Consider the following 20,092-nt stretch of genomic DNA (forward strand, 5'->3'; position numbering starts at 1 on the left):
GAGATGCGGCAGAGCTCCCATGCAAGTCTGCATAACGCCAGAGGTACGCTGTCGCTATAACCAAATACGGTGTACCCTAGGCAGCATTGCCAACAAGGTTAAGCCTTACCGCCAAGGAGAAAGGAAGTAAATGGAAAACAGAAAACACGTAAGGCCAGAAAGTGGGATAGAGACACGAAGACTGGAGGTGCCATCTATGTAAAGCAGAGGCCAAAGAGGTTTATTACCTCTGCCGGGGCCCTTAAAGGTCCAAACGCCGAGGATCGGCTCAACCTCCAGGATCCCCCTTTCCTCAGACACGGTTAAGCTGCGCACGGCTACACGCGGGCGGGTCCAACCCTCATGTGTTCTGGTGCGTGATGTCGCAGCACACCAAGCGCATGCTTGCGCAAACGCCCCTGCGGTGTTTGGGCTCTCTGAAAAATCATGGACACTTGGTGAGGTACGCGACAAATACTTGGCCATATACATTTGCATGGTTCCAAAAGAAATTATAAAATAATGCCAGAGCCACCGTCCTGTCCACAGTAACCGCTCAAGAGAGAAACAGGAGGCGCTGCGAACTCTGAGTGAGGATAAAACAATTGTCATTAAGCCAGCGAACAAAGGTGGTGCAATGGTGCTACTTGACCGGAGTCTTTACATAGCCGAAAGTTTCCGTTAGTTGGCCAACACCAATTTTCACACAGAACTCCCAAGTAACCCTGCAAAGTAACTTGAAAGAGACATAAAGGACGCCCTCACCACTCTGCTCAAGGCAGAGAAGATAACCGAAGGGACGTTCAGAGCCTTGATACCGCGAAACTCAGGCCCCGGCCGTTAACACTTACTACCCCGAATACCCAATACAAACAATCGCGGCCGCCCTGTCGTATCCAACAATGGAACAGCGACCGAGAAAATATCCCCTTTTATTGACATTCTCATCAAGGACATTCCATGCTCATTCTCCTCGTACGTCAAAGAAACAAATCACTTCCTTCGGGAGGTTTCAAACCTTGCAGTACCGGCGAGGAGTTACACATTGGCCGAAACATACGCACGCGCTCTTTCTCTATCTTTCTCCCTCGCACGCACACAGATACAGTGCGTAAGTACAGAAATCCATGCGCACACAAACAAGCATCGGTTTGATCGCACGCATGCATGCTGAAGCACGAACAAACACGTTCGCACATTTACACATTGACACGCGTCCACGCATGCACCTCAAGCACGCAAGAGCACGGGCACGCGCAATAATGCGCCTGTACACGCACACGCGCATTCACGCATGCACACACGCATATCGTGGTACGCGCACATGGAAATACAAAATACCGAGGCACTCGCGCACGCGCACATACACACAACGCATACACACTCATATACACAACCATACACATGCACACATCAGACGTGCGCACGCATAATATATATACATATATATATCTGTCCTGGCTGCCTCTCAAACACCGGCGCGTGCAGACTGACTACATACACTCCCCCTACCATTGCTGTTCCAACGGCATCTGTAATGAATCGCTCTACGACTTAAATTTAGCGCTTCTTGAAATCTATGTGCCCTCTTCCGGGAGGGTGCGAAAATCTTTCCCCCGGTCCTGGTACTTCACCCCCCATCCTTGACTAAAACACTGCTTGAACACACCACAGGTGCTAGAAGGAACTACCCTCTTGAAATAGTAGGCTGAAGCTTTTTGATCGTCGGCCGATATTTTTAAATATAAATTTTCTTATAATTTTCCCCATTCAGTTACACATGCTCATTGCGCGAAGTTGCGAAGAGAAATGTCCAGAATTCCTGGACATTGTTCGCGACTACGAAACTTGGAGCACTCACTTTTTTAACGGGTTAATTGTGCAATATATTCCTCGTTCCTGCTTCTTTTCGGTTGCACATTTCTTTTGACAATTTTCAATAATTATTCAGTTTACGCGCCTTTCCGTCACCACATTCTAAGGACATAGGGGTATGTGCCACAACAGCGCAACATAATCATCACAATAATTCTGTTCAGGCCATGCGTCATTCATGCAACGAGCAAGCCCGTGGCATGTGGTGTGTTTCGCGTCCAAGCATTGGCGTGGCGCCACCATGGAAACACGCATTTCACTTTTTAAACAATTAAAATATTCACACGTCACCTTACGTTTCTAAATTTAGACAATAAGTGAATAATATTGAAATGATCATCTAATATTAGTAAGTGAACATTTTCGTTTATCAATGGAGTTAAAATTAGAATCCAGGCGGCGCTAGCGTCGCCTGAGCGAACCGGCCCCATTGGTTCTTTGCGTATGTCACGAGCTTATTGCAAACAATACGAGAAGAAGAAGAAGCAGGGTAAAGGCCTTTCGGATTGCTAATCTTGGGCTCTGCGATTTGCGACCACAGCAAGCAAATAAGAGATGCTTCCGAGCTCTCAGCATCAAGCCAATAAGAGCAACAGGCGACCTCGTGCTCGAAGAAACTCCGCGAGCTCCTATGGACGCGCATCTTCTCGGAGCTCCATTTCCTCTGGCAAGCTTGAAGGGACCCACCACTGTACGGGCTATCCCAATCAAAGAGCTACCGCAGAAACCCCGTTGGATTCAGCTCTACTGAGAGGCACGACCAGCGCCACTGGATCGGTCACTCAAATTCCCAAAAACGATCCTCCTAAAAGTAAGCGAAGACTGTCGTTTGACGACGCCATCCAGCCCACTACACCCAACATCACGGCACCTCAGGAACAACAGGACGGTGGCACCGAACTTTGCACGCGCAAACGGGGCATCGCTTCTACGACGGAAGCTCCTTTTTCGGTAGAACCAGGAGCCACCGATGGGCGTCCAACAATAGCTCGAGGAGTCGCCGAAGCCGAAGGCCAGCCTCCTCCAAGAGAACGCTACACATCGCAGCCGACACAGGCACTAGAGTCTGTTGCCGGTGCTCGGTCAATCACAGCCGCTGCGACATCTTCCACATCGAACACGGAAGCAGCCGAGAGAACCCTGACGGCCGAAGTCCGCAGTGCAAAGCTACCGCCTGGTACGGTTAAGGCGAGGACACGCTCCGGCTCTACCGTCACTCTGGCGGTTCCCATCGACGCCGTCTCGAGAAGCGGGCACTCAGGAAAGTCGTCGACGCAAGACTCGGGGTCCCAGCGCGAACCTTCGTTCTCGCCCTGCATTAGAGGTCTCGAGACGTTGAACAGAGCCCGCATTGCAGAGCAGCGGGCCAAGCGACGAGGAATCAAGTCTTCGGTCTGGGACTCGGAACACGTGAGCGAGCTGTTTCTTTTCCGCGTTCACGCCGTAGTGCACAGGCTCAGCTGTCAGTGTGCGACCTCTGGCAATCGAAAAGGTGTCACATATAGTTGTTGCAATGCGCGACATATCGCTGAGTTGCGAATCCTGGGCTGTATTTTTCAAAGCGAAGCTTATTATGTGCCTCTTCTTACGAGTTTTCGGGCGCTGCTGCAGCGATCGTCTTGCCGCGCTTGCCACTGGGATTCATGCAACGCTACCAGGTGGCACTAGCCTCCGCGCATGCCAACAGAACCTACATGCAAGCTCTGTTTCAGGGTGGTGACAGCCTTTGTAAAGGTACTTACCGCCACCAGCTAGATTAGGGAGTTAAGCTAACCGCCAACTTATAATATGTGGGAAGTAAAATCCCGAAAAAGAGGCCCAACTGATGACGTTTTCTGAAACCTTTGGGGACGTGAATTAATTAACCTTTACAGCGAAGCTGTGAAGGGCTACTTTCCCCACTACCGTGTCCGCGCGTAGAAAAAAAAAGGCCCACAATATGGCAATCCCGGGCCGACCCGCGGCGCAGGTGACGCAGAGGTCGAGAATCAACGAAGTATGTCAGTGTTGCTACAGCTCCCTACATCACCCGATGCCTTGTCTCACCGTCACGTTTTTTTTTCTTTGTAAAGCGAAGATTTCTTTCCCTCTTCTCACGATTTTCCGGGCGTTGCTGTGATGGTCGTGCCGTCCGTGCCGCTGGGTTTCTTGCAACACTACCAGATGGCGCTCCCATCCGCGAATCCCGACTGGCACCGCTGTGACAGGGTTGAACATTTTGCGCGTATGGCAGATGCTACGCTTGCTTTCCTATCCGACAGAAATGCAGGTGCAGAGCAGTGGAGGTCACGAGCCGTGCTCTGATAGTGTAAACATTACAACCGTCCATAGCCTGAAGAGAGCCCTCGGAGCTGGCGTCTTAAGCGTCTCGACAGCATGCTCGCCAGGAATGCAGAAGGAGCAGGTAAACACGCGCCAGCAAAATGGCTGCAATGCATGCACCAAGCTTCGAGGACACCCAGGCCCGAAGGAATGGTCGCGCGTATCTGGAGCATCTTCGCTACGCAGTGAAACTGCAGTGAAATTGCATGTATGCTACGCAGTGAAATTGCATGTATGCCATGCATACATGCAATTATATTATTTGAATTACGCGCAGCTCTATAACGCCATTTAACACTTCTGCCACGATGCGATGTGCCATGCGAAGCAATGATAATGATCAGTCCTCTCAGGCATTATGTACAATGACGCGCAACAACGTATCAAGCAAACACGTCTCCCTGTGTGTTCTGTGGAATACGTAGAGAAATTGCAGCGGCGCACGCCGGGTAACATGCAACATCAACTCTCCACTCTGGTATTGGTCTAAACACTGAAGAACTTACGCACTCGCCGCCAACATCACCGCTAAATATCGTGAATCAAAGCAATGCCGTGTAATGCCCTCGGGCCCTGAGGGTAATGAAATAAATAAATAAACAATTAATTAATAATAAAACCACATAAAAAGCTTGCTTATATCGATTACCACAGTGCACGGGATCCGTCGATGTTTTTTTCTTTGAGGCACATATGTACGGAAGGACAAGAGAAAATGTTTCGAGCATGGAAATCGCGAGACAGCCTAACTTTATTCCGAATTCGCTCCACACTGTGGAACTTCAGCGACCGGTGTCATAATTGCGAGGACTAGAATACCGACTGCTCCTTTCAGTTGGAGGGCAGTGGCGCTCGCAGTAACAAAATGTCGTGTTTTTTTTTCTCAATCCTGTGCCTCAAAAATACCTCCGATCGAAGATGCTTGTGTGAAAAGCACCACAGCGTGTGCGACGCACTACCTGGAAGTGCTCGAAGTTGGGAGTGCATAATCAAGCACGTCGTGCCAAACCATAACGGCTGAAACCACAGCGTAGGTGCTACTGCACCTAAATCTCGACCCTAGTCTCCATTATGTCACCGCGAACAGCACAGCTACTGTTGGTTTGCTGACGCGACAGCTGAGTCGAGCAAACACTGGCTGTAAGCACACGACAAGCAGAAGCTCAGCGCTATGGTTACGTTCGCTGGCTCGTTCCAGAAATCACTGGCAAGATACCGCTGCCGCATGCAAGCTCTGAAATTGTGACCTATCGATCCTTGCACGACAAGCCTCTTCACCATAGCGGCACGCAATTCTGTCACAGGGGAGCCGAATAGCGAGCTATAAATACCAAGTAGTGTCAACGCATAAGCCCGGTTTTCCTGGGTAACCTCCACAGCGAACTTTACAATATAACACATGCTATGGTTCCTCAGCAAAATCAGGCAAATCTGCATAATGAAAGGTCAGAACAACCACTGCCCTGCGTCATTATCAATGTTTCTCGGATTTCCTTCATGCCCGAACGGCAGGTGTCGGAATATTCACTTAAAGAAAGCAAAAAATAAATTGAAAAGCGCATGTGCCTTCTTTCTGGTAACATACACGCGCCCTCACTTTTTCTCAGCACGCAATTTGGTTATCACGAATAAGTGAGGTATTTCTTTCGTGCTTCATTTTACAGGGGCAGCGCGGTTCACGGATAGTGGTCAGAGTAGCAGGGGTACCTATCACAAAGGAGCACATCCTCCTCACGGCCATCTTCGTTTTCATAGTCACAACCGTAACAGCCGCCGTGGTCATCCTGTTCAGAAGAGAGCAAGAAACTGCTCCGACAAAGCCGTACTGCAAGACCAAAGATTGCGTCGATCACGCCTGGCGCCTTTCGTATAAACTAAACAGCAGCCTCGATCCCTGCCGAAACTTCAGGGCTTACGTCTGTTCCGCTTGGTCCCCACCAAAGGGGTACCTTGAGCACTCTAACTCAGCCATGGATGACGTACGGAAATCTTGGTTCCCACTGTTCAAAAATATTCTTACAGAAGGCGCCAAGATAATTCGGTTTGGCCGCAAGCCGCTAGTCATGTACGCCACATGCATGGGCGACAGTAAACAGTACGGCTCGAACGTGGCGATTTTCTGGAAGTTCCTAAAGGAGTGTAGACTGTCGTGGCCGGAAGAGCCAGAGTCAAGTGACACCAGCGCCCTCGATGTACTGATAACGCTCGCGTTCAAGTGGCAGGTTTCACTATTCTTTCAATTGAGACTACTGCGCTTGGGACCCGCACCGAATTGGCGTTTGACTTTAGATCCAGGCCCACTTGTACCGCTAATGTACCAGCATCATCTCACGATCAAAAATACCGGTGGATACGCGAAGTACTGGGCTGCGTTCTTCCACATCCTCAAGGGAAGCTCTGACAAGGACGTGACGATAAACCAGACGCTCATTGAGACAACCATGGTGTTGGAAGGGGACGTCTTTAGAAGACTCCTATTCGCCATGCGTCCACTTGGAGTCCAACAACTACTGGTGCCAATCGCCAAGATTAGAGTCTACACTCCTCCTCTGGACTCGAAGCAGTGGCTACGGGCATTGAGGCAATTAGAGCTTCAGCCTGATATGGAATCCAACGACCAGGTTCTCATAGCCGACAAAAACTTCTTCCAGACCATGGCGGCCGTGATGGCCTCGTACACGGACACCCAGCTGCTGTCCCTGATTGCTTGGTCTTGCGTGCAGCTCCTGGCACCCGCAGTAGATTTGCAGCTGCTGAAGTACCGGTACGACCAAGGCGTCATACTTTACCGGCCATACTTCTGCGAACGTTTTGTCGAGACCGCCTACCGACTCCTGGTAGTTGCTCTCACCTCTGTGTCGCGTTTCTCAAGACAGGAACGCTCCGTCATCTCTGCAAACTTCGACCACCTGGTTGCAACCGCCATCGCTTTGGTCAACACCACAGACTGGCTGGATGCCGAGAACCGACAACTTGCCGCCGTGAAGCTGGCTTCGACACGCCTGCAGCTGTGGCCCCCAGAGCATTTCCTGGAGAACGAGGCACTCGACCGCATGTACGCGACTTTTCCGAGCGCCGGATTGCCGTTTGCAGAATATTGGATCCAATCGAGTCGGTCTGCCGCTAATACGTACCATACGAGTGCCAATATCGACGTCTTGAGCTACCCGGTCAACTACGAACTGCCGTACCTCTTATACGATGCTGCAAGTGGCGCAGTGAAGGTAGCTGTGGGTGCCGTTACTCCGCCCCTTTACTACGCTGACGGGACCAAAGCTATGTTCTACGGAGGACTCGGATTCTCCATGGCGGTGAATCTCGTCGCATCCATGGACAAACAGGGACAGCAGTGGTATCCAAACGGCACTTTCGGCGACTCCTTTTTGTCCCCGTAAGCTTCTTTAGCCTAATTTTACGAATGTGATGATTTTCACTTTTACATGGCAGGTTATTCCAGAACAACGCAGATAGACTACTTTCCTAATATTATGGGCATAATCAAACCATTATTTTTGCTACTTCGCCAAGTTACAGCTTATGGCGATGCGCCATCGTTGGCCATGACACGGTTGTTTGAACTAAGCTAGCCTTTGTATTTAACTGTGCGAAGAAATTTCTAGAATGGGTCAGGAGATCCTTTTACCTGTAACGATACACGGATGTTCGCGTATATTGACAATCGAACTGGAAGAGCTTGTTTCTGAACTGATTTATGACTGAAGAACTTTGATATCGCGATATGCTCTCAAGTACGGCCGACTGCATTTTGAAATAGCTGGGAAATGTTTACAGAGTGAAGCCACCCAAACACTATACGAAATTCACATTGTAGAAGTTATCTAAAAGCGCATTGCTCCGTCCACAATATTCAGAACTGGATGTTTTCTACCAGAATTTTTTCCGATTTTTCCGCTTTTCCGAAAGTGCTTACTTAATAATTCCAACGACAATCTAAAATGTCCTGTCTTACTTAGTGCGCTATTGACGCGGCACCTCCGTTTTGTTATAACTATCAAATATTACACTACTCATCTTTACAGCGCCGCTTCTCGAGCCTTCGAAGACCGGGATGGCTGCCTGGCGACTGCAGAGGAGGCTCCCGTCGTCGACTCCCCCACCTATCCGACCCGACCCGGCTCCAGGACCAGCGTCTTTCCCGAGATTCCCGCCCTCGAAGTGGCCTACGCAGCGTACAGGCGTTCCATCAGCGAAAGCGACGACGACAGTCCGCAGGGTATTTCCCGGAATCTCTCGGGCGATCAGGTGTTCTTCATGACTTTGTGCTACATGACGTGCAGCCTTCCCGGAGCCGTGGGTCAGTACACGGTGGACTGCAACAAGGCTGTGAGCAATTCGGAGGCATTTGCGCGGGCTTTTCAATGCCCGTACGGATCAAAAATGAATCCCAAGAAGAAGTGCACATTCTTCACCCGATGAGTGGGGGCTGGGAAGGACCGAAATCAGGTGCGATGTTTACCACGCCACAAGTGTGAACGTACACAATATGTTTATCAGTGTCAGCCAATATTCCTCTTGCCTGGAGCTTTCAATGCCTTGAAATGTGCTCGCCGTCTTTTGCAAAGCGATGACGCTCTTTGTATGAGGGCGTCAGCAGTGCAACTGGCACTTCGTCTACGTGCCTTGTTCTTGCGTACGACGCACTCTAAAATACTGACGCTTGTTGTTTGGACGTTTCATGGCGGGTGCGCTGTAGAAGACGCCTCTTTTTTACGTTCTTGGCGCTTTTTTGTTTTTGCTTTCTTCTTATGACCCGTTCTTCAGCTCTGTGACTTCTTTTGTATTTAAAGCGTTTACCTTTAGTTAGCAACAATGTGCCCATCTGGCTGTCTCAGACGTCGAAAAGCATTGACGTCATCTACCGCGTTTGCGGGCTGTTTGCACTTTTGTTTAATTTTTGCTTGCGAAGCCGGAGTCATGAACGTGTTTTCGAAGACAATGTCCAATGTATTTCTTGGCTGTGCTTAAAACGTCTTTTTTTATTTTATCAAGATTTTCTTGGCAATTGGCGGCTCCGTAGCGTGTGTTTTCTATGCCCGTCTGCCCTGCACCATTGAATATTCTGCAGTTTGCTGAAGGGCACCTGGTGCACACTTACGGAAGGCCTGAAACAAGCTAATATTTGACAGGTTTGAACTGCTTGCCGAGTCAAATAATTCGTATCATTTCTCTAGTAACTGCCCCACACAGAGTTCAGTAAATAAAACCTTGTTTTTGTCGAATTCTCTGGCAGCTCTACTGCGGTTTTCGCAGCGCTCGTTTGCGATTCTCGAGATAAATGAAAGCAAACTGCACAGAAAGGGTAGCGTTCTGTTGCCCTGCCAAATTCTCCAATGTATTAAATGATCGATTGTTAGCACGCTGCACATTCATGTAGAGTTCGCGCCCGAGCGATGAATAAATTTCAAAGCTGAGGATTATTTCTTGCATTCACGCCAGTTACTGCCCGTGTTGATGGTAAGCATGGTGGAAAGTGAGTGAAACCACGTGAAAAGCGCACCGTTTACCGCACGTTATATTAATAATCTGATTGGCTTTCTTTGCCTCCTTTGGTCGTGTTAGCCTATCTATCTATCTATCTATCTATCTATCTATCTATCTATCTATCTATCTATCTATCTATCTATCTATCTATCTATCTATCTATCTATCTATCTATCTATCTATCTATCTATCTATCTATCTATCTATCTATCTATCTATCTATCTATCTATCTATCTATCTATCTATCTATCTATCTATCTATCTATCTATCTATCTATCTATCTATCTATCTATCTATCTATCTATCTATCTATCTATCTATCTATCTATCTATCTATCTATCTATCTATCTATCCTCTTTCGTCGACCCAGTGCCCTATGTTGCCTACCAGCTTGAACCGCTAGATAAATGCTCGTGGTTAATGCCATCGTGGTCGGTCAATCGTCTTCATTCAAGCTTCGTGGCCTTACTCTTCTCATACCGTCGTCGTCACACCTTCTACGCCGAGTTATCGCGTTTAACATTAAACTGGATTTCATGCCCGAGTGAAGACCAAATTTCAAAGCATAGTATAATTTGATGCCTTCATGCCATTTACTGATGGTGTTGATCGTAAATAAGGTGGAAAGGGAGTAAAACCAATTGAAAAGCCCAACGTTTGGCGCACCTTATTATACTTATTATTGTGATTAGCTTTCGTTGCATAATTCAATCGTTTTCAGCCTATCTATATATCCATCTATTTCCGTCGTGGTCGGCCTATCATCGTCATTCCCCATTCGTGATCTGACTCTCGTCATGCCGCCGTCGTCACAACTTTTATGTCTAAGTATGTGCACGTGGTTGTGATGCCGTCGAGGTCGTTACAGTGCGGTCAGTCCTGCTTTGTCAGCCGGCCCCTGTCATGCCGTCGTTTTCACGCCATCGCCGTCATACAGTCGGCTGCATTCGCAGTCACAGCGCCGCCGTGATGCCGTAAAGGTCGTTCCATTGTCGTCATTGCAGCTTATTCATCTAACTCTCATCATGCAGGCACCACGATGTCGTCGTCACGTCATCGCCGTCACGCGGTCGCTTTGCCATCGTAATCGCTTTAGTGAAGTCCTCCCATTGTCATCATGCCGTCTTCGTCATAACGCCTCCGTCGTTCCACTGACGTCGATCTTTCTTTGTCATTCCGTTGTAATCATACTGTCGTGAATCAATCGCGACTACGCCGCCATTGCCACGCAGTCATCTTCAGACAGTCACTCAGGCATCCCTCGTAAGGCAGTCGCTATCCCGCGTCCGTTATCAGATCGTCGTCACGTCATCATCGTGGCGTCTACGTCGTTATACAGGTTTCATACAGTTTGTTGTCGCGCCGTCATCAGCATAGGCCCGTCGTCATCTCATTTTTCTCAAATTTTTATCATGTCAACGTCGTCAGTGCGCCGTTGTTATACAGTCGTGATCGTTTCACCATGGTAATTCTAACTTTCACATCCCAGTTTGGTCATGTCGTCGTTATTAGCCATCGCCGTCAAACAGTCATCGTCACGCAGCCTTTTACCATCGCCATTGCTTCAGTAACCATTTTACTGTGGTCATGCCGAAGTTGTCAAATCGCCTTCGTTGATCCATCGACGTCAGTTCTTTCTTGTCATTCTGCAGCAATCATCCATTCCCCCGAAGAAAGTATACCGGGTGTGCTTTTTTTTTCTTTTGGTGTCTATTGGCTCTCTATCGAAGCGAAGGAGCCGGGCCGAGAGCTGTGTCGGAAACATGGAAACACGAAGACGAGCGCCACTGGCGACTGGAGCCTTTGCGTGCGAATGACCGCGATGGCACCTCGGGCATGTGCTCTGGGCCTGCCGAAGCAGTCCTAACGGACAGTCGCTATGAGTGAGCGACGTCCAGGGAATTGTTATGCCTGCAGCAAACTTCAGGGATCCGGAAAGTTGTGGGGACGAGCGCGTGTACGTGTGGCGATTGGTTCGCGATCGATTCTATCCATCAGTCATACTAGTTCTGATTGATTTAGTTTTGATTGATTAGTTCACTGCGTCTTTTCGAGACCATGTCCGGGCGCTTAAACTCTGGCGCTTATTGGATCACGTCGGCTTGCCTGATTGTTCAGAGTAGTCGAATAATGAAGAGGCCTGTTTCGCCCAGCGGTCCGGGTGTCCTTTGGATGCTGCACAAAGCAATTTAAGGAGAAGGTCCCACTCTTTTCGGGGTGAGCAAGGAGACAGCAGCCATCGGTGCCACCTCACCATAGTAAACCAGGCCATTCAGGCAGGCCGCCGATCAGGGTGCGAACTCGTTTTGTATGTAAATACAAGTGTCAGAAAAAGTTAAAAGGACCTCAGGGAGCTTTCGGCTATTCGATGTTTTGCACAGGAGGGCGAAAGGCTTTCCGGAAGGTTGTAGGGAACTCGTTGTCCGGAAGTGTTTGAAGTCGGAGCTTTTAAGTAGTGTGAGGTCGACACTACGGCGGGCAACCTCGACGTCAAGCCCACATGGGGGACAGTTCGCCGCCGTTGTCTTTGGCCAAAGAAATTCTCGCATGAAAAAAAGTGCTTACTCTCCTGCTCTGACTGCCACGATTGAGAGCTTCCAACTGGTAAGCTATAGCTAGCGTCGCCCGCTTTGTGGCATTCTTGATTGAGCCAATACTTCATGGAAATAAAGGCTTAGGCGCGCAGCAGGGAATCAAAGACGTCTGGAATGTAACCCACCGACTCCAACCTGATCCCAATCTAGTGGACCAAACCGAAAAAAAATGTGACACTTAGACGCACGACGAGTCTGTTGACGAATATCAAAAAAAGAAAGAGCGCGATAGTTATCGTGATGTGCGCAAGTGCGGTTCGCGTGCTGACGGGAGGCTTGCCACGATTGATCGTGTCTGTGAGATTGAGACGGGTAATTCAGTGCGCCAAGCCCAAAGCTCGGACGAGACCAACGTTTGCTTCGACTGCAGGTCATTTCCCAGCGAGTACTTTCTCAGTAGCGTCGCTTCTTACGGCAGAGAGAGAGAGAGAGAGAGAGACAACTTCATGTAGTCGCCTGCAGAACAACACCATGACTAAATGGCGCCGTGACGCGGGCCCTGACGTCTTCTCAGCGGGTGGTCTCTATTCAACTCCAGCGCGTGTTACTCCCGCGGTTGGTCGCCCTGTGTGGCAACGTTCCGTCGGTTTCGCTCGGCCTTTGTCTTTCAAGAGCCGCCGAGACCTGCTGGACGGCCCAGGTTTGGCTTTCGTGGTCGTAGCATTCCGCCGCTGCCGCGAGTCGTGGAGGAATCGTTGTACTTGTCGAAACCTCATTGGGGAACTTGGTGCAATCCCATAGGATTTGCGTCAGGGTGGCCCTCTCCCGCTGGCACACGCGGCACACATCACTCACATATAATTTAGGGTATAGATGAGTCATTAATACTGGGGTGGGTAAAGAACCAGTTTGCAATTGTCTGAACAGCACCGTTTTATAGCGCAAGTGAATTATGTTCACTGTTTAATTTGTATATGTGGTTGGTGATTGCTCTGAATCTTTTTGTTTTGTTTAAACATGTTTATACTATTATATTTTTATTTTATATAACATTTTTTTCTTACCCCTGCCTTATTTTTCTTACATGAACTCCTCACACACCCATTTTTATGAGTGCTCTCTTGTTCTAACATTCGAAGTCGTTTGTAAACACGAGTGGGATCCTTCTTCATGGGGAGAGGTGGGGAGGAGGTTCACGAAGAAAGCTTGCTGTGGTTCTCTCGTTTGTTTTTGTGACCGTTGGATCTTGGATGCGGATGAGCCGGGCAAGGAGGGCTGTCCGAGAAGTGCAAATACAAGAACGAGCGCCCGGGCCGACTGAACTGATTGCGTGGCAATGACGCCGACTGCACATCGGGAATGTAGTCTCGCCCGGCCGACGCAGTGTTAACTGACAGTCACTTTGCGTGCGCACCGTACCAGCAATTCTTCCGCATGCAGCAGACCTTGAGCAGATCCAAAAACGGGTGCGGACTAGTGTGTGTGCGTCTCGTGGTCGGTTCACGTTGGGCTCTGCCCATCAGTCACGAATAATTTCGTTTGCGCATTTTCCCCTGCGTATTTTCGAGGCCATGTCTGGACGCTTAAACTCTGGCCCTTATTGGTTCATGTTCTCATGCCTGAATGGTATGAGCGGGCGATGGATGGAAAGGCTTGTGTCTTTCAATGGTCCGCTTGCCTTGGACACTGCAAAAACCGATTTCAGCTGAGGTCTCAGCATTTACGGGGTGAGCAAGAAGAAAGTGGAGCACGGCGCTACTTTACCACGGGAGACCAGGCCGGTAAGGCAGGCCGCCGACGACCGGTATGACATTATTTGTCTGCAATATGCATACAGTATAACATTAAATGATTACCGAGTTAATAATCCTAGTTTTTCCGAATACCACATTGCGTCGTCGTCATGCCTGCCGATCTGCACTTGCCTCTGCAGCAGCTCGCCCCCCTTTCGTCGTGGTTTGCCTGCTGAGCTGATGCGTCCGAATGTTAGCAGCTGCCTCCCTTCCCTACACTGCCGTCAGTGAATCATGATTATGCCGCCGTTGTCATGACATCTTTTTCATTGCGTCATCGTCGGACAGACGCTCCTCCATGTGTTGTCATACCGTTTTCGTCACGCTGTCGTCGTTCTACAAGCTTCATGATTTAAGAATCGACACCTCTCTGTTGTCATGCCATGGTCTTTATACCGCTTTTGTCGTTCCGTCGACGTCAGTCTTTCATCGTCATTTCATCATCTTCACTGCGACTGCGTGATAGAGTCGTCGTCACGCCACCATGCTAATGGCCGACCTAGGTGCCCGAGCGCATGGCGGAATATGTCGAGTATAGCTGAACTAACGAAACTCTGAGCATGACCTTGACACATATTAAATAAAAGTGACCAGACGAATACTTTGCCGCTACTTTGCTCGAATGCTAGTCGCATAAGCGTCGACAGTAATCGTAAGATGGGCTCTGCCGTAGTTTTTGTCATTCTTAGTCCTCTTCTTGCTTACTACGTGATCAGGAAGGGAGCATGAAAAGGTCAATTAAGGAGGGCGAGTTCAGATTGAGCAGAGAGACATGTTTTCCAATGGTTCTTAAAAAGAGTTGAGTAATATGTTTCTTGCAGCTGTTCCTCTATTACTTTGTGCATTGCTCGAAACTAGTTGAACGCCGAGCTGCAGGTATCCTATTTATAAACTTCTGCTCGGGCTCTGTAAAAGCAGTGTGGATTTGTAAGCGAGGCGGAAGAAGTTATCACATTTTCTAATGTAGCACCTCAAACAGCGATCTGTAGAAATATAACGTTAACTAGTAGCACAACTGCTGTCTTTGAAAAACATAGCGACACTCTCTCGTATCCGTCGTGCCTGCCCTAACTCTTAAGCACGCTTTATCGCTCGTTTTGCCCGCGCGCGCGCGTGCGCGCACACACACACACACACACACACACACACGCACACACACACGCACACACACACACACACACACACACACACACACACACACACACACACACACACACACACACACACACACACACACACACACACACACACACACACACACACACACACACACACACACACACACACACACACACACACACATACACACACACAACACACACACACTCACACGCACACACAGGAGGCTGGTGTTCCACAAGGAGGTGTGCTGAGCTGCACTCTCTTTATTGTCAAAATGAACTCCATCCAGACTGCCATACCACGTAGTATGTTTTATTCTGTATATGTAGATGATATCCAGATAGGTTTTAAATCATGTAATCTAAGTATCTGTGAGCGACATGTACAGCTTTGCATAAATAAATTGTCTAAGTGGGCGGACGAAAATGGTTTTAGGCTAAATCCGAGAAAAAGTACGTGTGTCCTGTTCTCTAATAAAAGAGGGATACTGGCGGAACCCGTAATCAGTGTCAATGGAGAACGGTTATCTGTGAGCCATGGACACAAATTCTTAGGGATCGTTCTAGACAGTAAGCTAACTTTTGTGCCACACCTGAAGTATCTTAAGGCAAAGTGCCTCAAGACTATAAATCTTCTGAAGCTGTTGTCACGTACAGCTTGGGGAAGCGACAGGAGGTGCCTAATAAAGCTGTACAAAAGTCTAATATTAACACGCCCTGACTATGGCGCCATAGTCTATAATTCTGCAGGACCTAGTACTCTAAAAATGCTAGATCCTGTCCACCACTTAGGCATCCGCCTTGCTACAGGCGCCTTTAGGACTAGCCCTGTGCAAAGCCTCTACGTCGAATCAAACGAATGGTCATTGCACTACCAAAGGACATATTTAACTTTTTCCTACGCCCTAAAAGTTAACTCAGATGTTGAACATCCTTGTCATTCCACTATATGCGACTTGTCCACTGCTAGGCTGTTTCGTAACCGCCCAGCCACTAGGCCTCCTCTGTCCCTCCGGTTGGAAGCACTCTCAGAAAAAACAGGGGTCCCTCTTTTACACAATGTCCTAATGGCTCCTACACGGCTTCCACCGCCTTGGGAGTGGCAGACTATCCAATGCGACATCTCTTTCTTAGAAATATCGAAACGAGCCCCGGAGGCGCACATATATTCGCATTTTCTGGAACTCAAGGAGAAGTATTCATGTGATGAATTTTACACAGATGCTTCGAAGTCTCCAGCTGGTGTTGCTTATGCAGCTCTGGGACCCTCACTTTCAACATCAGGACCACTAAACCCACACACCAGTATCTTTACAGCGGAAGCATACGCCATTCTTAAGGCTATTCAACACATACGGCTCACAAATATCGCCAAGGCTATTGTCTTCACAGACTCATTAAGTGTAGTGAGAGCCCTAATTAGCTTACGAAAGCATAAGAACTCGGTTTTTAATGAGCTGCACAGCTTGTTATGCTCCGCATATATGTGCAGCCAAGCGATTAGACTATGCTGGGTACCTGGCCATAAAGGCATAAAAGGCAACGTAGATGCTGACGAAAAAGCTACGTCAGTGAGTTTTAGCACCACAGATGGAAATATCCCCATTCCTGCCACAGAACTAAAGCCCTTTCTGCGCCGTAAATTGAGGAATCATTGGCAAGAAGAGTGGGATACACAAACATTGAATAAGTCACACATTATAAAACCAAAATTGCGGAATTGGATAAGTGACAAAACAGCACGGTACAAGGAAGTACTTCTATGCCGATTAAGAATAGGACACACTTACAGTACTCACTCCTACCTCTTGACTGGCGGGGATCCTCCTACCTGTAGTAGGTGCGGCGATAGCCTGACAGTCCTCCATGTTCTTATCCAGTGCCCTGCAATAGAAACAGAGAGGAAAAAGTATTTCCCTTTTGCATATCGCGAAAATATACCTCTCCATCCTGCATTTTTTCTTAGTGACGAACCGTTTTTCAAACTGCAAACAGTCTTAGGCTTTTTAGACGAAACTGACATCCTGAAAATCATTTGGCCAGGCAATTTTTAGCACGTGACTAACAGCCCTGCATTCAAGGGCTTGCTTGAAACTCTGGTGTCAGTGTTATGTTTTATTTCATAATGTTTTAACGAAAGCCCATTGCCATAGCCCACATCACTGCCTAGTCACCGTCATTATTTTAGCAACTATATATTCTACGCCATTTACAGCTACAGATTTTAGGCCCTTTTACAGCCATGTCACATATACCATGAGGAATTCATTGTGCACGCCATCTGTAATACATCGTCATCATTACCATTTGTCATGGCGCTCTTTGGCCAAACCTGGCCCTTGCGCCATAAAACACCACACCTCACACATACACACACACACACACACACACACACACATATATATATATATATATATATATATATATATATATATATATATATATATATATATATATATATATATATATATATATATATATATATATATATATATATATATTTGGGTATTTTATGCAACACACGATATATATATATATATATATATATATATATATATATATATATATATATATATATATATATATATATATATATATATAGCCTTAAACTGGCTCTCTTAACTACTACACGCAGAGGCAAGAAACAGCGCGCGCTTTAGATCCTATAGATGAGATGAATATCTACAATTATTATTAGGGTTATAATTATATTCGAGTGCTGATTGCCGTGTTATAGTTTGTTAACGAAACTACCCCTCAATTCTAAATATTGTAAGGCAGTTTGTCGTGTGCGGATCATAGCCACGCATGCTTATATCGCCTTTCCGCTTCTCTACCACGGTTGCGCTTTAAAACCACGGCGCTGCAAGTTTGCTTTCCTTTCCTTCCCTCTCCTCCGCCCTTAAACTGGCTCTCTTAACTACTACACGCAGAGACAAAGAAACAGCACGCGCATGCGATCGCATAGATGAGATGAATACATATATATAGAAAAGCATCAGTCATAGCTCTCGAAGTATAATATAATATAATATAGAATAGCTCTCGAAGATAGCTATTCCGGCGGCTAGCTTCCCACGCTATGCGTGCCGTCCTCGCACCTGTTAAAGCTTTTCCTAGACGCTAGAACTATACTAATCCTACGCAACCTTGAGCGATCGGAAAGCGCGTTTTCCACGCCTGGCCGGCGGAGAGCGGGAGGCTTCGTTCCGGCCGCGAAGCTCTCCACATCCCCGTAAGGAGCCTGGTGGTGGTCTCGTGCTGAAGATGCCCTCGCGGTGAGCGCATATTTCCCCCCTCATCTTTTAAGAGATTCAATACATACAAGCATTTGTCTCGCATACCAGATTTATTTCAAGGGAATTTTCCACGTCTCAATTATTTCTCTCGTCGTATTCGAGTGCTCATTGCCGTGTTATAGTTTGTTAACGAAGCTTCCCCTCAAGTCTAAATATTGTAAGGCAGTTTTCCTAGTCTATAAAGCCGCTCGAGTTCACGCTGCTCCTCTGGCGGCCATTTTTCCAAGAAATTATGCCTTCCAACCACTCAGAATCGACTGTCGCGGACAACACCAGCCCCTTTCCACATAAGTATGAGGCTCGGAGCAGGAGCTATAGCGCTTGAAAGTAACCGCTGGCTTGACGAACCAACCGACTGAGCTACCTTTCCGGACAACATTGAAGGATCACGAGTTCAAATCACATGTTATGTTCCTTTTTTTCCTTTTTTTTTCTTTCTTTTAAGGTATTTTCCTTCCTTTTATCACTGTACGGAAACCCTCCTAAAAAAAAAATTATATATCCTCATTTATGTGTGGCCACACATGTGCAGGTCATAAATACCAGGTTCTCTAGCCGAGTGCCATCCATGCGGTATAACCGAGCTGAGATTGGTCCACCTTGACTGATCAAATAGGGCACCACTGTAGGTTAAATGAGGCGTACAACTCCTGCGGGACCCGCCGTGGTTGCTCAGTGGTCATGGTGTTAGACTGCTGAGCACGAGGCCGCGGGATCGGACCCCGGCCACGGCGGCCGCATTTCGATGGGGGCGAAATGCGAAAACACCCGTGTACTTAGAATTAGGTGCACGTTAAAGAACCCCAGGTGGTCGAAATTTTCGGAGTCCTCCACTACGACGTGCATAATCAGAAAGTGGTTTTTGTCACGCAAAACACCATAATTCAATTTTTAATTTAACTCCTGCGGGGACGGTAGAGTATCCGTCTCCAGTGCAAGAGGACCGTGATTCAAATCCCGGTGCCGCGCGATTCTCCTCCGGGAAATACAAAAAAAAACCGTGTGTTGAGAAAATTGCACAAACAGGCCTGGAGTGCGGCCTGATCCCGGTGACCAGAACCGGTAACGCACTCCCTCACCAGAGCAGGATTGGCCACCCTGGTGCAGTACTTGGCCACAACCTCCTATATGAATACAACAATCAAACCCCGGCCCTCAGTCCCCAGCAGCCGCGAAGCAACTGACCACGGCGGCGGTCAGATCTGTAACGCTGCAGAGGGTGCTAAGAATACCTGGCTCCGGACAGGCCGCTATTGCAATCTGAACCTGGCAACGTTTAACGTTAGAACGCTATCTAGTGAGGCGAGTCTAGCAGTGTTATTGGAGGAATTAGAGGGTAGTAAATGGGATATAATAGGGCTCAGTGAGGTTAGGAGGACAAAAGAAGCATATACAGTGCTAAAAAGCGGGCATGTACTGTGTTACCGGGGCTTAGCGGAGAGACGAGAACTAGGAGTCGGATTCCTAATTAATAAGGAAATAGTTGGTAACATACAGGAATTCTATAGCATTAACGAGAGGGTGGCAGGTCTTGTTGTGAAACTTAATAAGAGGTACAAATTGAAGGTGGTACAAGTCTATGCCCCTACAAGCAGTCATGATGACCAGGAAGTCGAAAGCTTTTATGAAGACGTGGAATCGGCGATGGGTAAAGTCAAAACAAA

At 47.9% G+C, this 20,092-nt stretch overlaps 1 protein-coding gene across 1 annotated transcript; it reads left to right on the plus strand.

Moving 5' to 3' along the window:
* Positions 1-359: 359 nt before the first annotated feature.
* Positions 360-8,613, plus strand: LOC142574866 (endothelin-converting enzyme 1-like). The gene is made up of 4 exons (XM_075683867.1): positions 360-442; positions 2,667-3,264; positions 5,841-7,567; positions 8,217-8,613. Exons 1-4 carry the CDS (start codon positions 360-362, stop codon positions 8,611-8,613), a joined length of 2,805 nt encoding a protein of 934 aa, XP_075539982.1.
* Positions 8,614-20,092: the final 11,479 nt, after the last annotated feature.

Source organism: Dermacentor variabilis, chromosome 3 (genome assembly GCF_050947875.1).
Source record: "Dermacentor variabilis isolate Ectoservices chromosome 3, ASM5094787v1, whole genome shotgun sequence".
Lineage (NCBI taxonomy): Eukaryota > Metazoa > Arthropoda > Arachnida > Ixodida > Ixodidae > Dermacentor > Dermacentor variabilis.

Excerpts from the sequence above, each read along its gene's own strand:
- LOC142574866 (XM_075683867.1), top strand. The coding sequence starts at position 360 with ATGTCGCAGCACACCAAGCGCATGCTTGCGCAAACGCCCCTGCGGTGT. Across the intron at positions 443-2,666 it reads AATCATGGACACTTGGTGAG|TAAGCGAAGACTGTCGTTTG; the intron begins GTACGCGACAAA and ends TCCTCCTAAAAG. Across the intron at positions 3,265-5,840 it reads CGGTCTGGGACTCGGAACAC|GGGCAGCGCGGTTCACGGAT; the intron begins GTGAGCGAGCTG and ends TTCATTTTACAG.